The sequence below is a fragment of the Pyrgilauda ruficollis genome, unplaced genomic scaffold, assembly GCF_017590135.1.
Source record: "Pyrgilauda ruficollis isolate IOZ18807 unplaced genomic scaffold, ASM1759013v1 scaffold2, whole genome shotgun sequence".
NCBI lineage: Eukaryota > Metazoa > Chordata > Aves > Passeriformes > Passeridae > Pyrgilauda > Pyrgilauda ruficollis.
The window spans coordinates 10,574,414-10,591,566 of record NW_024519206.1 but is presented as its reverse complement, the minus strand read 5'-3'; the positions used below and the strand labels follow the sequence as shown (position 1 = coordinate 10,591,566).

At 43.2% G+C, this 17,153-nt stretch overlaps 1 protein-coding gene across 1 annotated transcript; it reads right to left on the bottom strand.

Moving 5' to 3' along the window:
• Nucleotides 1-9,291: 9,291 nt before the first annotated feature.
• On the bottom strand, nucleotides 9,292-16,177 carry NUP42 (nucleoporin 42). Its single transcript, XM_041466758.1, has 7 exons — nucleotides 16,067-16,177; nucleotides 14,517-14,772; nucleotides 13,758-13,852; nucleotides 13,360-13,436; nucleotides 11,417-11,503; nucleotides 10,114-10,198; nucleotides 9,292-9,980 (listed from the first exon to the last, which is right to left on the bottom strand). The coding sequence occupies exons 1-7, from the start codon at nucleotides 16,173-16,175 to the stop codon at nucleotides 9,370-9,372; spliced, it is 1,320 nt and encodes a 439-aa protein (XP_041322692.1). The 5' UTR covers nucleotides 16,176-16,177; the 3' UTR covers nucleotides 9,292-9,369.
• Nucleotides 16,178-17,153: the final 976 nt, after the last annotated feature.

Sequence of the window (17,153 nt, the reverse complement as noted above, 5' to 3'; positions counted from 1 at the left end):
ACCTTGGCTCTGCGAGAATTCCACCACGCCATGCTTTGGTGTCCTGGACAAATGCAACTTAGTACTTTCCTATTATCTGTATGATTCATTAATTGTAAGCAAAGGGTGCTCTTGTATCAACCCAAGCTCTTCTGGTAGCCACAGGGTCAGCAGGGGCTCTCTGGTGGGTTTCAGTTTGGCCAGCACTCGGGGGCAGGGAGAGTGTGGCAGCAGAGAATGAGAACGGGCAGTGGAGTGACACCTTTTTGTATGGTTAGGACAACGCTTTGCTCATCCAGGACACAGAGGAGCAGGTGCATAGAGATGCAATCCCCTCCCTGCCAGGGACCCAAGCAAACTTCCAGTGTCATCCTTTTCTCATTGTCATTGTAGGGGACTTCTCAACACCTGTTTCCTTTCTTTTGCCCTCTCAGCCTATAAAGGGCCACAGCTGAAGCAGGCAGGAAGGGGGTTCTGTCCCCTGGCAGTGCAGGTATGCCAGGAGTGATGCAAGAGGGATGAAGGCTTGATCTGCTGTTTGTGTCCTCTTTGCTTTCTCTTACACTTGAATGGGTGAAGTCTTGCCTGACTGTTTCAAAAGTTTTATCAAGCCTTGTATGATAACTAAGAAGTCCCTGTCTGGAGATGATGGAATATAAACAGGCAGAATCATGTTAGAGGACTTGTGATTACTGTTCAGTGGTGTTTCCTGTGAAAAGCCCATCTGAGCCATGCTCTGGAGTCTGCCCAAGCTTCAGTTTACTGAAGTTTAAATATTCTTACTCACACTTGGGTTGCCTTGAATGTTTTGGATCCTTTTCAGGGGGCCATGGTTGCCCTGCAGAATAAAGGAGGCATATACTGATGCATGGACAACTCTCTCCAGTTTGAAGAGAGGCAATCATTGGCTGTTGGGGCTTCTTCAGTCTGCTGTGTGTGAAGGAAAAAGCATCTTTTTTTGTCTGGATTTGTTCAGTCACAATTGCACTCTCCTGTACCTTAAGTCTTATGGAGTAAGTTACATTTAAGATTAGAAGATGAATGAATATGCAAATTTCCTCAGCTGAACTGAGCCAGCAGTTTCTTCAAAATAATCAGGATCTGTGAAATGTCTTGAAAAACTTCTCATGCTTTGGCAGAAATGCCATTCTCTGCCAAATGAAAGAGCAGGCAAATTAGTATATTGTGTCATATGACAGGATAAAAGGTTAGTGATACACTAATGGGTTCATGCACAATTACTTCTAGAAACTGATCAGAAGGCAATACATTTAATAACAGTTGTTTTATTTTAATCAGATTGTTATTTCCAGTTTCATTTAAGTGAAAGACCATTCATGATTTCTGTTTCATCATAGAAGCTCTTCTGCAATGATCCTCTTTTTATCCTAAGTTCTGGGAGGCTGGAAAGTTCTATAATGGCAGGATCCTAGGAATCCTGAGAGAGGACACCTGAGGTCCATCTGCAAAGCTCTTGGATCTTGGATAATTTCACTGATTTCCATTAAGTATGAAACTGGCAGCAAGTTGGCAGTTCCCAGGTGAGGCCATGAGCTTTGGTTCTTTTACCTCTGAACTTACATGGCACCTTGTTCCTTGGTTAACTTCATGTTTGAACGTGGAAGAATCTTGCTTTGATACTTGAAACAAGATGGTTTTGAGCCACAGAATATGTGTATGAAACCTAGTTTCCTGTAGGAAAACGTTTCCTGTAGTTTCCTGGTGCCCTTTGTCCTCTTTAATTCCCCAATGAGGCAAAAGTCTGGTAAACTACTTTAGATACCAGATTTCCATATGTGCTGATCAGCCAGCCAGTTGCTAACAGCATCCTTAGCAGCTGAGTTTAGCCTGCTTTTCCTTCCTTGCTAATTCTTACTATCGCTATGAGAATATGGTCATCTTTGAAAATTAATTTCCTGAAAATTTGCTGCAGGGTTAAAAAAAAGACTGGTGCAGAGGGAACCACAGACAGAGTTTCAGATGGTATGATCAAAACTGTGTAATTTTTTTAGGAAACCTGCTAAGATTGAGTAATTTGGATATAAATCAGAAAGCATAATGGATTGGACCTCAGCAGTTTCCTGGCTCCTGTGCTCTATGCCAGAGACTAAAATTGGTATTTGGGAGTCCTGTGTTCATGGGGAATTTTTCAGATGGATAACAGCCAGCAGCACAACCCTGGGGCATCTTTCTCTAAAGATGAGTCCACACTGAGGGCCTGTGAGAGCTGATCAGAGCACGGGAGATGCGCAGTGTGCACTGGGGCTTTGTGGCTTCTGAGTCCCCTGGCTGACCTCCAGGGCTGTGTGAATCATCACAGGCCCAGCAGCAGAGGTGGGAATGCTGTAAAATGCAATTTATTTCCTCTTCCTGTACACCAAGTACTGCAATATATGCAGAGGTCTAAGTAAATTATTTTGGATGCACAGCTATAAATTTCAATCACACACACTCTAACAGATTTTTTAAAACAACAACAACAAAAAAATCACATATTGTTCTCATGTACTCTTTAGTTACTTTATAGGACTCCCTCTGTTCGTGACTGTTTCTGTTATTGTTGGAAGAATAAACCTTCTCAAAATAGATCATCGTAAGGATGGAATCTGTCCAGTGACCACTTAAGTAGAAATAAACTGCCAGAACCAGTTTATTTCAGCTGTGATCACGAGTTTTTTTGTGCACTTATTTGTTTGTTCTTCAATGCTGTCTGTAATATTAAGACACTCTGCTAGTATCTTTAATGTTATCCACTGTTTTTCCAAAACAAAGTAGATAAATACATAAGAAAAGGTCAGAGAGAGATCCTTGGTTTTTTTTCTACAGAGAGGACAGCCTTATATGTCATCAGGTGTCCAACATACCTCGGTTACCTCAGTATGGATCCATTATTGGCAACCATATGTATTTCCTTCTGCAAGAACTGACTCAGATTGCTCGTGTTGCTTGTATCATGTGTGCTCTTTGATAGGTGCTGCTCTGAAGCTTTGCTGTGAAAAGGAGGATGGGTTTGTGTTTCAGCCATATAACCCAAAGTTAGAGTGCCTGGGTTTTTCTCCTGACAGTATCATGAATTTCAGCAAACCTGCCTGAGTATTTTGTGCCCTTTTTCTCCTGTCTTTTCCTCATCTTCTGTACAGCGATTTTCAGAAGGGAAAAATAGGAGAAAGTTAATTTGATTGTTATCAGACACAAACAATTAAGCAACTGTTTGCAGACAGGCTACAGTCATTCCTGTGTGGAGTCCAGAGGTGTCTCCTCCTTTCCTGGGCTGTACACTGATGGATGACACAGTGTGCTGCCCCCTCTGTCCCCAGCACACTGAAGCGGTGGGGGGCTAGAGCACAAGCCAGAAGGAAGGTACATCACTGTAGCAGTGTTCTTTGGGAGAAAAGAAACCTTTGAGTGTGTTTCAGACAAGTGCCTGGAGAAGCAGAAGCACTCTCCTGTCGGGGTCAGGGAGGACTTTAGCACCCCTGAGCTTCCAGATGTACTGCTCCTGAGAAGTGCAGGCAGGGGCAGCTGTCAGGGAAGAGCAGGCAGGAGGAGTTGACTAATGGTTATAGAGCATGATCTCAGGTTAAGTGGGAATAATTTTGCTAGAAATGCCATGTGATAGGGAATTTGAATACATGAGCAAAGGGCACTGATGGGACAGAACCTGGAAACAGCACCAGCTGGAAAGACAAGTCATGCTGGAGCTGTATCAGCACCCACTGTGATGTCCAGCTCTGCCTGTGCTCGGGCTGGCTTGGAGGTGTCTCAGGTCATGAGCACCATGTCCTGATATCATGTGAGTCCCCACAGGCTTCAGGTACAGGCAGAGACTTCTGGAGAGGAGGGGATCACATCCCTCTGCAAAACCTGCACAGGGAGGCTGAGGAAGTCAGGACTCCATGTATGCAAATGCAGGGACCTTGTGCGCAAGAGCTTGGAGGATTGGGAGGCACACGGGGCAGGGAGGGAAGAAATCAGTCTCCAGCAAGTCAGGTAGGTTAGATAGAGACAGAGATGTCTGAAGCAGACTGCAGGCAGAAGGATCTGCAGTAAAATTTGGAAAGGCCTTATCTCAAGTCAGGCAGGTCTGCCTGCCGGCTAGGGCTCTCTTTTAGGCTCTGCCAAGCTCCTGGGGTGAAGTTCAAGCAGTGCTTCACTTTGCAAGGGCCTGTTGGCTCCAAGCCCATGGGAGCTCCTGAACAAGGCTATGGGAGAATACTGAAGGCTCTCTTCTGCCCCAAAGAGTTCATGTATCCTGAATACAGAAGGTTCTTCTCCACCTCATCTATTGTCCATTTATCATACAGGAACAGTAAGTGATACCAAGCTTTTATTTTTGTTTTTAATGCAACCCATGGTTCTAAACTTTTATTTCAGTTGTATATTCTTTTAGTTCTATTTAGTCATTGCAGATACTTCAAGAGAAGCCATACTTGCAGAAGTAAACTGTAATAACAAAATTTCATGTGCCCATAAAGAGTGCTTTAATACTGAAGTGCATCACAAGCCAGAGATGCACAGATGCTCGTCAGAGAACCACCACAGCATTGGGTAGCCTTTTCTCTAATAGAAAAGGTCTCAGAGATCAAAACTGTACCTCAGTCTCCTTTTAAATGGGATGTGGCATGGTTTTACATGCACACATGCAAATGTTGCTTGTTTGATTCACACAGGAGGGTTGGTTTATTTGGTATAATTAGAACTAATCTATTTAGTTTGTAGGGCATATGCAATGGGAATGTTTCATGTGACTTGCAAAGATAAGACTCTCTTCTCTTGAAGAACAGAAGCCTTCCTTGATGTTGACCAGAATGCGTTTAGTTTGCTAAGAACACACTGCCACAACAAAATAGAAATTCAGGTGGAACAGGATATAATTGCTGCAGGTATTTTAAAACCACCAGATTGCATTTCTGATGACTAACATGCAATTAGCACCGTAACAGACCTGCTTGCTGGAAGGGGAAAGGCATAAAACTTGTTTCTTACATCCCTCATGTACATGGTAAGAACAAATCTTACTGGCTGTGGAGGAAAGACAAAGCAATCCATGTACCTGAACAAAAATGTGCATCAGCCTACTGACATTTAAATCTTGTTCTTCTTGCTCTTCTTCCCTCCATTTTAAGATCTGGTTTTGGTTTTTTTGCAAGAGAGTAAGACCCACCAAAGAACCTGTTGCATGATACTGAAAATTCGCAAGGGTGTTGGAGATTAAATAAGAATATTGCCTAAGGCTGAGCTGCTAAGAACAACTGTGGTTTTTTACTTAGCTGTTCTTAACAGGGGAACCAGGCAATTGCAAGTGAGAGTTTCAAGTCAAGTGTAAGTTTCAAGACCAAGAGGCATATTCACTCCCAAGGTGAGAGAGTTAATTTGCCTCTTTAAACTCAGTGGGGAGAGGTTCCCTCTTTATGGCCAGCACCCTGAATCATTCCCAGGACAGGTGGCAGGCACATAGAGCTCCCTGCCCCAAATGCTCAGTGTTGCAATCCTGTCACTCTCTGTGAAAGTATTGGTGTATTGTGGTTCAAAGGGAACTGATCAAATCTACTTGTGCTGACTGCTGCATCCCTGAGGACATGTGCTGTTAGTCCTGACAAGCAGGGACTTGGTTCTCATTTCTTAGTTGGCTTGGCCAGATCTTAACAGAGGTGTAGAACAGGACTTTTCCAGGCAGGAAAGGGAAACTTCCTGTCTAAGAAGTGAAAGTAGCACAATATTCTGGTTACTAGGAAAGTCCTGTTTCCTCCTTGCTGAGAGGGTACCCTCTCAAAAAGACAGTCATTGCATGTCGCAGCCTCTGCTTTCACCAAGCAGTAAATATTCAGCTCTCAAGTTCTCTCCTGAATTCTCATTTCCAGTGGCTTTGCTTGCACTCTGAATCTCCTTCTACTTGTCTTGCAGCTCTCTGGCAGTTTCAGGCTCAGAACTAAGCACAGCATCACTGTAGCTATAGGAGATTCCTACAGCTCAAACCACGTTTTCCTGATCTGAACCAGCATGGCCTCAGATCTCAGTTACTGTCAGCACCTTTCTACTCCACAGTTGGCTCCCACTCTCTGATCACTAGTAGTCCAGACTTTTCCTTCAGCTTACATTAGGCTTAGATTGGCTCAAATATAATTAGATACCTACTAAAATTGATATCAATTTAGACAAATTGTCTAAATAGAATTTGTGGCTTTTTTTCCTCCACTGTTGCTCAGGTAAATCTCTCTCTATCCTACATTAGGACATGGGCAGTGGACTAGAAACAAAAGCATTCACTCATTGATGTTTCTGATTAGTCACTAAGCCTAATCACAGTCACATAAACCTCTGAAACCTCCTAAATGCTTGTATCAAATGCCTTACTAAAAGCCAGTTGATCTGTCTTTATAATCTCCTCAAATTATTTGTAACTGTCAACAAATTAAGTACCTTTGCTCACTGAGGTATGTTTTTTCCTCAGTCTGCTAGCAAATCCCTGGTGTTCTGCCACTTATCTGAGTGATATCACTGACCAAAACTGTGGTAAGTCCATTATCTGATTCCCTTACTGACCCATACAGCAAATTATCTGGACTCCCACTATGCTGCAGTAAGCTCACATTTCACAAATATTTTCTTACTTGTTTCCATCAGTTACTGCATGACATCCTTATTGATTTTCAACCATCCCTCATTTCGAGTACTTTTTAAATAGATTTCCACCATTTCAGTCTTATCAATCTCAATTCAGTGTTCCTGTATTAATAGGCTTTTCATATTCCTTTCCCTCCCCAGGCACATTTATGAAAGCTCTTCTTCCCTCAGCCTTCTGGTTGTTGTTAATTTATTGTTGTGGATGCCCTTAGCTTGTTCTCTGAGGCTTAAATCCAGCCAGCTGATCATTTGCAGTGCATCTTCCCTCATTCACTGTAAGGCTACCGTGCCACTTGCTGCTGCACATTGTGAAATTACAGAGCATGGGGCTACTGTGATGTTTCATTTTTAAGACCTAATTGTAATGCTTTCTGAGGCTCACAGGTTTTTTTCTTTTCCTTCTTAGATGCTAAATCACATTTTGAAATCTGCCAATGCTGCTAGTATATGAGGAAAAAGGGCACAGAAAATTCCGTTTGTTAGATGCTGGGCTGCTTCCCCAGCTGGGCAGCAAAAGAGTTTTTCTCCTGTATACAGCCAGCCTCAAATGCTGCTGTCTGGGGATTAATCCAGGGTATCTTGAAAACCAAAAATTCATTCTTCAAATTAGTTGTTTGCACAACACTGCAGGAATTTCAGTGACTCATAAATCCTGTTATTTCAAATAAGGGCAGTACTTGAAAATATCACATGGAGCTTGAATGTTCCAGCCTATTTCACAGACCAAGATTTTCAGCTAATCAGTGGACATTACAGATCTTCGCTTGGACACTCACCTCATGTTTCCTGTTCTAAATCAAAATACAGTAAGTGACATCTGTGAGTTTTCTGCCACCCTATATATGTTTTTATATGCCAGACTGCAATATTATCATTTCTGGGGAGCAGCCATGTACCAAACAAACAACAACAACAACAACAAAAAAACAGTTGCAAAAAGGAGAAGTTAAAAAAATGAAAGAATTGTAGCTAATAGAAGGTATTATTTAGCCTCCTTTGTGCTTGCAATCAACTTTGATATAAAGTATACCAAAAGCAGAAAAGGATGAACAGGGAAAAAAAAAAAAAAAAAGAAACACATAGCAAATATTGGGATAGATTTCCTTGGTCTAATAAATTGTTGCCTATTTTCTGCAGTTTAGTGAGCCCCCTAGAGTAATACTATTCCCTTCTCTTCCATCCTATCCTTATCCCTACTTCTGCACCCAGCTTGCCAGGTAAGTCACATCACACTGCTCCCTGCCATGACTTCAGAAGCCCATTTGTGTAAACACCAAATCCTAGTACCTCTGTAACAGTAATTTAAAAAAAAAATTTAAGGGTGAGGAAATTATTTTAAAAACCACATTTGATCAAACTTTTTTATTTTTTGTCATCAGACTTAGGAATACCTCATTTAATATTTGTTTATTAATGGCAATGTGATCCAACACTTAAAAAATCCCTTCTTCCACTATCTCCATGTGTTAGAAGGATGCTTGAGAAAATCAAGCCAATATTGTCTGGTTGTGTGCAGGAGAATATCCAGATTTTTATAGCCTTACAATGTTTTTTTAAAGCAAAATACTTCCATTTAAAACAGCACATGCTCACCTTTTATCCTGGGAAGCTCCTAGAGCATTTTAGCAGCAACAGGCTGCTGAGATATGTAACACCCGCAATTTCTGCCACATCCGCACTGAGCACTCACACTGAGGAACCTGGATCTCCATGAAGGCTGCAGAGTGTCCACCCCCAGCCTACCATTCCAGATGCTGTTCCAGTCATTCCCACTCTTTTAGCAAGCCAGTCTCTGATGGACCTGTGGTTGGACATGACACAAGTGAAGTTTTATGTAGGACCATGAGGTCCATACTGAGAACTGAAATGTTATCTGCAAGTGTTAAAGAAGCCACTGATTTAGTTATGTGTATCCTAAAGTAAACTTTTGCTTTCCTCTTGAAGATGAGGTCTGGCAATTATAGACTACTAAGGGGAGGGCCTGGTCAAGAGCAAATGTTCTCCTTCCCTGAGTCCAGATATCCTCTGGAAGACTCCTGACTCCTGCTGCAGAGCGTCTTGGCAGCAAAGCTGATCCCTTAACACCACGACTTCAGGAGAGGCAGTGTTAGTATATGCACCCATCAAGTTTTCAGAACCTGACAACAAAGTGCCATCATTGACAGAAAGGCAGTTTTGCTATTGCTTGCGAAGTTTCACCTAAGAGGCACCAAAATAACAACCCGCAAGCTCCTTCTTCAGGATGAATGGTTTCAGGACTGTATGACATTCCTGCAGCCTTGGTGAGCTCAGGTGAAACTACGAAAAACAGCTGAATCGTGCCAACTGGCACAGCAACTGGCTCCCAGGGGACAGAAGGGTGTAGCGTGGCACAGACCACACAGGAGCCATCCCTCTCTCTCGACACGCAGTCCTCCAACAGTGCACAAACCTTTGAAGAGGCGTAAGAAAAGGCTGTCCAACAAAAAGCACTTCCACTGCATTTCTAGGGTTCCATTCACAGCAGGCTGTGAATACTTGACTGAAGCACTCTTTCTTTTGATGCAACCTTTTTATAAACAGTGTTTCACCAAAATTTCACCGGACAACAAATATAAGCAAATGTTCCATTTTATTTTCAACAGTTCATTTCTCAGATGTAAAAAGTCTGTCCCAAAATAAGCAAGAAATTATAAAATACAATGTCCACATGTTTATACATGTAATTTTATTCTTCCAGGAGACTTGAGAGATTAAATAAAAGTTAAAAGTAGCATTTTATTTCATTCAAAACATGTTACTTCTGAATAAACTTAAAAGGTCGAAAGCATTTAAAAGTTCTAATGGTGGTGGCTTAGTAGGAATCTTTCCAATTGTGAACTCCTTTGCTTCAAACTGCTGCCACTCTTCAGCTGACAGTTCGCTCTTGGGTGTGAATAACTTCTCTGAGGCAGGGCTGGAGTTGGTGGCTGCAGCAGACGCTGAGGTGGCAGGATGGCCAGAGGCACTGGCGCTCTGTCCAAATAAAGCACCGCTCGAAGGCGAGCCACAAGTGGCTCCGCTGGCACCAAAGGCTCCAAAGGCTGCTGGAGTGGTGCCTGCAGAGTTCACAGCAGAAGCACTGCCAAAGCCTGAGAAGCCAGAAGTCCCAAAGCCACCAGCCGGGGCAGCTGCTTTAAAGGAGAAGGAGGCTGCGGAGGGAGCGGCCGGGCTGCCAAAGCCAACGGATTGGGCTGCGCTAGGAGAGGATGCTGTCCCAAATGCAGGAGGATTTGCAGCAGCAGAAGAGCTCCCAGCAGCAGGGCTGCTCCCAGATGATGTTGAACTGACGAGGCTGGAACTGGCTTTAAAGGAGAAACTGCTGGCACTGGTACGGCTGCTGCTGCTCACTGGAAATCCTGCAAGTAGGGAATTGACAAAAAATAGTAGGATTTGTATCCCCGGGATACTAAACCACTGCTGTATTTCAAAGATGCAGCAGCAAACTACAGAAAATGTGAAAATGTTTTGGCTCTTAAAACAGGAACTTACCTGACAGCCCAAAGCCTGAGGTTTGCTGTCCTCCCATTCCAAAGGCAGGTGCTGCTTGAGAGCCTGTGGTCTTGAAAGCAGAGAGCTGAAAAGATTCCAGAGACATACATGAACACTAGATTCCAGACCAGGGAACTCTCTCTCAGTAACTAGTTGAAACAAAACAGAGCTGCCCAGTCCTACTGAACCCAACTCAAGCCATGCTGGACAGTGATCACTCCTCACAACTGCCTGTCCTTGCAGTGCTTTACGTGCTCTAAGGCCATACATGCTCTTCTCTGTAAAACCCTCCAGAAATGCAAATCTGTAACAACTGATCCATTTTTGGCTGTCAGTCAATTATCTGATGCCCTCTGGGAGCTCTCATTCTCACCTCTCACTGTTCCAGGTTGTGCTCCATGACTGCATTTAGGGCACAGCTTTGACTCCCTCTGTTCTCTGTCCTCAGCACATCTGTGTCTGTTACCCTCTCCTGTGGTAAAGCCCAAATCCTGCTTGTCCACCTTCAGCACTGAACAGACCAAGGGCTGGGATCACATCACTCAACCTTCCTTGCACTTCATGCAGACTGCAGACTCAAATAGAGCCACTTCCTCTGCCTCCCTCATTATTTCACATGGGCGTGAACTCAGGCATTTGCTTCTGCAAAGCCTGCCCTCCATGCAGACTGCACTCAAATAGAGCCACTTCCTCTGCCTCCCTCATTATTTCACATGGGCGTGAACTCAGGCATTTGCTTCTGCAAAGCCAGCTCCATTTACAAGTGTTTGTCACCTTCCCAGGAACAATGATTCTTTCTGTCTTCAAATGGTATCCAAAGGGCTTTTCTCCTACCTACCCCTCAATTCTGACGTTGGCCAAATGCTCCATTTATCCTAAGGTGTCCTGGAGCAGAATTCTGGTCCATTCTGCTGATCCTCTCTTGGAAGAGTCAACATCAGCACATGGGAAGAAAAGGTGTGGTGGGGATTGGCCTCTTCCTGGTCAGGTACACAGCCAGATCCCAAACTTCAGCTCTGGTTGTTTTCATGTGGCTTGCAATGAGAGTATTCCAAAGCTGGGATCCAGCTGCTGCCTTGCTAACACGCAACCATCCCTATGCACGTTTTTCCTCAGTTAACTGAAGGGGTTTACAATAGCACCTGGAATTCACTGATTTCAGGAGTCCAGAGAATATGCCCAGGTGGCACATCACAATTGCCACATCTCAGAAGTCTTTGTGACCATAATAAACATCTGTGTAAATGACTTCATTAAAAAACACATCAGGCACAGAGACATGTTGCCATTTGTGAACACTTACCAAAGCTGCTTTTGTTGATGCATTTAAAGCTTTTAACTGAAGTAGCTGATTTTTCCATTGTAGTGCTAACTTTTGAACAGCATCTATCTGAAAAGGGGTAAATAAAAGCATGGCTTTATTACTGAAGACTTAAAAACAAAAGAGTAATCTGGCAACTGAGGGGAAAAAAAGACATCTAGAATTAGAAAAGCAATTTCATTAACCCAATAAGATATTTTCTTTCCTGAAACTTCAATGTGAGGAGTTGATGTCTTTAACAGAGAATTCCTTTAAACTCTAATTCCTTGCTATTGTCCTCAAATCAACCCTTTTACTTTACATAGGAGTAACATTCAAACAAATTCTGGGACTTTTCAAATCCAAGTTCTATTTTTTCTCAATTAGATGCTGGGGACAAATATTACACAAACAAGGCATGTAAGTTTTATATATCTGAGAATAGATTCTTCAGTCTGGCCTTTCCACTTATGCATTCACTCACTAAGCTAAAGTCCCAAGATTCACCTTAGCTACTTCCTTATTTTCAGAAAAAATATGCCCACTTTCAAAACACTGTAATTCAGAACAATTCCATTGTATTATCCTAAAATAGTTACTTTTGATGAAATTAAGTTCCTTAATTTAAATCAACCCCCTTAGTGTGATCCCTCAGATAACTGCACAGAAGAATTCAGCAATAAATGGTATCTGTATCTTGATAACTGTGATTTAGTATTAAGCAAAAACCTAAAAAGTCTTCAAATAATATTTCAGGAATTTCAAACCTGAACTTCCTACTTTATACTTAAGTTTAGCAACATCTAATTTGATGCCTGGCCTAATTGAATTTTCCCTAAAACCTAAGCAAGTAAAACAGCTAGTGTCACAAATGCCTGCAAAAATTGAATGAGTAATCTTTTTGCAAACAAATGTCTTCATTTTTCACGAGTCTTACACCACAAACATCAATAATTCTTTCGTGTTTAGTCACATGCTGGAAATCATGTTGCTTGGTATCTGCTCCTACACAACAAACTGGAAAATTCAGATTTGTACCCAGTTTAATAATAGAAACACGGAAAAGACATGCTGTACTTAAACATCTTGTAAGAGAACTGTATCACATAGCTATAATCTATACACTGAGAATTAGAAAAACGTGCATTTACTGCTTTGATGAGATCACAATTCATTTATTTATTTATTTAAAATACCCATGTAGAGCATATTGTTTATTATTTGTTGTTTATTATTATTTTAGTTCATTATTTTAATTGAAGTTTAAAAAAATTACATGTCTCCTGTCTCTAAAAATGCAATTCTGGTAAATCTAAACCTATGAAGCAAGAGTGGTGACAAGAGCAATTCCTTCTGTAACACAGAATCAAGAGGAAAAGAAGTTTGAATTAATTTGTACTTGCATCTATCCAACAGCCTAATTTCTTTCCTGGCACAACACTAAACTCTGTTAGCTTCCTTGGTATTGACAGAACTACAAGGAAGGAATGATATGTACACACTGAGAGATGTTTAATATAAAAACATATGCCTTACTTCCAAATGATTATATACATATCTGTTTCTAGAAAATAAGTATCTGCTATTTTCATCATTAATCCCTGCAACAAAGGTATTTAAAAGAACAAGGTCAAATTCTATTTAAAGCACCAAATAACAACCTATAGCAATCAAACTGACTAATAGTGTATAAGGCATTAAACTTGTGAGACAGGATTCAAGTAACTTCTACAAATAATACACAGGAGCAGGGACAAGATTAAGTCAATGAGTGTCTAGCAGCTGTTTTTGCATTCACTTTGATGCACAGGAATTGAAAAATATTTTGGCATTCTGGTCATTTCCTAGAGCTGAGAGATAAATGAATCAAGAGTTGCCACCTGAATAACAGTAACAAGTCCTGTGCCAAGAGTGTCCTCACCAGCCAACATTTTTAAAATACTTACATAATTCCCAATGATATTGTTTGCTCTGCTGTCGTAGTACTCCAGACGCAGCTCTTCTGGCGAGACATCTGAAAAACCTGCAAGGACAGGAAGAGTCAAAAACCTCCGAGAAAACAGATTGATACTTCCAACTGCCCTCTACAGTTATAAAGACATGGACCTTGATACAATGTCTCTCTTAAGAGAGCTATAGTCAGAGACAAAAAAAAAAAAAAAGATTCATTACAGAGTGTCAGAGGTGTGAATGTCCAAACTGAATTTGCCATCAACTAATATTCCTGTATCACAAGGCAAATCATCACCTTGTAAATGGCTGCTCAGAGGTACAACAGTGTGGCAAGTCACAGAAACATCCTAAACAGCAAGCAGCAATACACAACACTGAAAACATTACCCACCTGAGACATTTGGCTTTTCTTTCATTGGTGAGTAACATGAAAATATCCATTGTCCAGAAGATTCCCAAATTTCCATGTCTTTCACTACACATTCACTAACAAACAAGACAAAATCACAGATGAAGGTGAAATTGCATGGTCAAACAAACAATGCCAGTAACAACCAATTCAAACAATTGGTTTGAATCCAAATTCAGAGTCAAAAACTTGCTACCATGAAAACCAAGCTTTTTCTTAATATAATCTTTAACAAAGTAATGGAAAGTGTTTCCAAAACTTTGCTTCTTTTGGAAATCACAGTGCTGCCTCTCAGTACCTACCCTGCAGGTGCTGGTCACTTGTAACTGACTGTAACATACACCTCTGTGAAACCAATAGTTTTGCTGTTGACAGAAAGATTCATTGTCTTAAGTGACAAAAAACCAAGGAAAATAATTCATTTCCTTAAAGGGGCTCTGATTTCTTCTTTTCAAGCACATGAATCTGTTTCTTTCCTTTTTCTCCTGATCACAACTTAAATAACACACCATCTTACTAATATCACAGTTGACTGTCTGCCCAGCCCAGGTCCCAAACAAGGATCACTTCCTCCCCATGCCAGCATCATTCCAGAGAACCAAATGAAGTGATGTTCTCTATGTTTCTTCCCGTGTCCAGCTTTCTCCTCACGATCCTGTCCTCTGCATTATCCCTAGGAAGTCAGTGAGCTTTCAACCTGCTCATTCTAAATGCCCCCAGTAAGACAGGACTGTAACTTACAGAATTCTGTCCTCTTCATCTTTAGAGCCATCAGCAACACTCTGACTGTGGGCTAAGGCAGAGAACCTGTTCTGTGAAAAGTCTGCATTTCTGCTGCTGCCGCCTGACGATCCAAAGTCAGAGGAGCCAAAGAATCCTCTTCCATGATCTCTGCTGCCACCCCATGTATCAGACTTGAAGGAAGATGGCTGGATAACATTACTGTATCTCTGGTTAGAGGTACCCCATCCTCCTCCTCCTCCTCTTCCACTAGTAACTGCCAATTAAAACAAATAAACAAAAAAGCAAAAAACAGACATTTTAAATCATTAAGATATGAATCAACAGCAGCAAAAACTGTAAGTCTTACAGTGGCAATAAAAAGTTTGAAATTAAAACATAATTTTTTCATAATAAGTTAACCTCATTATTAAGTTAACTAGTGAGTTACCCAGTGTAGTTCTCAAGTCCTACTTCTCAAATGGAACAGTTTGGGTTGGAAGGCTCCTTTAAAAGTCATCTAGTTTGATCTCCCCTGTGCCTTAATGAGCCTTCAACTACATCACCGTGCCAACAACAACTCGGGGCACTGCAGAAAGACACTGGCTCAGTTTTGCTTAGGTTGTTTCATGAAGTAACTACCCCAGCAGAAAAAGATTAAATTGAATGCATCACAAGTTTGTTAGGGGCTCCTGCCTCCATAGCTACAGCAGACACTCTGCTCCGGCACAGGGAACTCCTGAGTTTCATTTCGAGACCTCGGACACACCTGTGTGTGTTGTTACAGGCAAACCCCGACCCTCCTTCCAGCAGGAATAAGGACAAGTGAGTTCCTGCCATGCATCACTGCAGCCCTCAGCTCTCTATCGTGCCCTTTCCTTCCCAAAGCTCCCAAACACCCAGAGCAGATGAGAATGGAAACAGCCTTCACTGGGTACAACACACAGCTGCTGGAAACGTGCTCGCTGCTCATGAGAACAGTTTTCCAAGTCATCTTCCCACTGCCTTGAGGCACACCCCACAGTCACAGAATCACAAGATCAATTAAACTGGAAAAGAGCTCTGAGACATCGAGCTCAGCCTATGACAAACAGCACCTTGTCACCTAGACCACGGCACCAGTGCCACATCCAGTCTTTCCTAAAGCACCTCCAGGGACAGTGACTGCAGCGCCTCCCAGGGCATTCCATTCCAGTGTTCCGCCACCCCTCCTGTGAATGCCCAACCCAAACCTCCCGTGCCGCAGCTGCAGGCTGTCTCCTGGTTGTCTGGGAGAAGAGACCGACCTCCCCGCGGCCACAGCCGCCCCTAAGGCACTTGTAGAAGGCGACAAGCCGCCCCCAAGTCTCCTTTCCTCCAGGCTAAACACCCCCAGCCGCTCCTCAGAGGACCTGTGCTCCAGACCCTCCGTCAGAGCTCAGCTCGGCGAGCGCCGAGCCACAGGCTGCTGCCGACACCCGCCCGGCCCGCTCTGCCTCGGAGCTCCCGCCGGCAGCGGCCGCACGGAGCAGCACCGGCGACGGGCAGATTCGCGTTTGGTCCGCCCTCCCGCCCCGTCCCGGCGCGGTTACCGTGGGCCGGGGGCGGCCCGGGGCGGGCGGCGGCGCCGCGGGGGTGCTCGTTCCAGCAGCGCTCGCCGAAGCGGCAGTAGCCCCGCAGGAAGAACTGGCAGACGCCCATGGCCGCCCTCTCTGACGCGCCGGGCGCGCGCCGGGCGGGCCGTGCTGGGCTCGGCCCCCGGGCGGGCCCGCGGGGGCCGGGAGGCGGGAATAGGCCGGGAATGCATCCAGTCAAAGCTAGGGATAGCGCCGTAACAAGCTGCTGATAAAGGCAAGTACGGATTTGGTTTGTGCCGTGCAGACCTGCAGTCACGGACACAGTCACATAGCCGCCCCTCTCTCACAGAAGCTCTTCTCCACGCAGCCTGCGCGGTACAACGTTTGTGTGCTGTGTCTTTACGGGGAGATGTATGAGGGATGTATAGCCCATGGCTACAGAATCAGCAGGGTCCGAAGAGACCTTTAGGATCATCCAGTCCAGCAACCCATCCCTACCACTGTAGTACACTAAACCACATCACCCAGCAGATCCCAGTGCCTCTTAAACACCCCCAGGGATGGTGATGTTGTCTGCAAAAATTGGATTAATTACACAGTGATAAGCCAATAATTACACATTTGAAAGACTTTATTTCACAGTTGCACCAGCCTGCGTGCTAGATGGTATTCCACAAATGAAGCACACCAGCTATCAAAACTTTTTGCTATTTATATATAAAGGCAAACAAAGGAATTAGCAAAAACTTTTTGCTATTTATATATTTTAGCAAACAAAGGAATTAGCTTTCATCAGCTACAAGTTACACAGCTCTCTTACTAATTTGTCTTCTATCTTGTATTGATTTTAGCAAACAAAGGAATTAGCTTTCATCAGCTACAAGTTACACAGCTCTCTTACTAATTTGTATTCTATCTTGTATTGATTAATTAATTATTCACTCACTTCTCATGTCAATTAGTCCGCATGCTCAGTCTTTGTCTTCTTGCGGGCCCATGGGTTTCTTGGGTTGGTGGTCCACGAGGCGGTGGTCACAGATTCCCCTGCTGGAATTACCCTTTACCCAGTCAGAGCTGGTTTCAGCACAGTTGCTGAGTTGTT

Excerpts from the sequence above, each read along its gene's own strand:
- NUP42 (XM_041466758.1), bottom strand. The coding sequence starts at position 16,175 with ATGGGCGTCTGCCAGTTCTTCCTGCGGGGCTACTGCCGCTTCGGCGAG. Across the intron at positions 11,504-13,359 it reads ACAATATCATTGGGAATTAT|ATAGATGCTGTTCAAAAGTT; the intron begins GTAAGTATTTTA and ends ACCCCTTTTCAG. Across the intron at positions 9,981-10,113 it reads CTCAGGCTTTGGGCTGTCAG|GATTTCCAGTGAGCAGCAGC; the intron begins GTAAGTTCCTGT and ends CCCTACTTGCAG.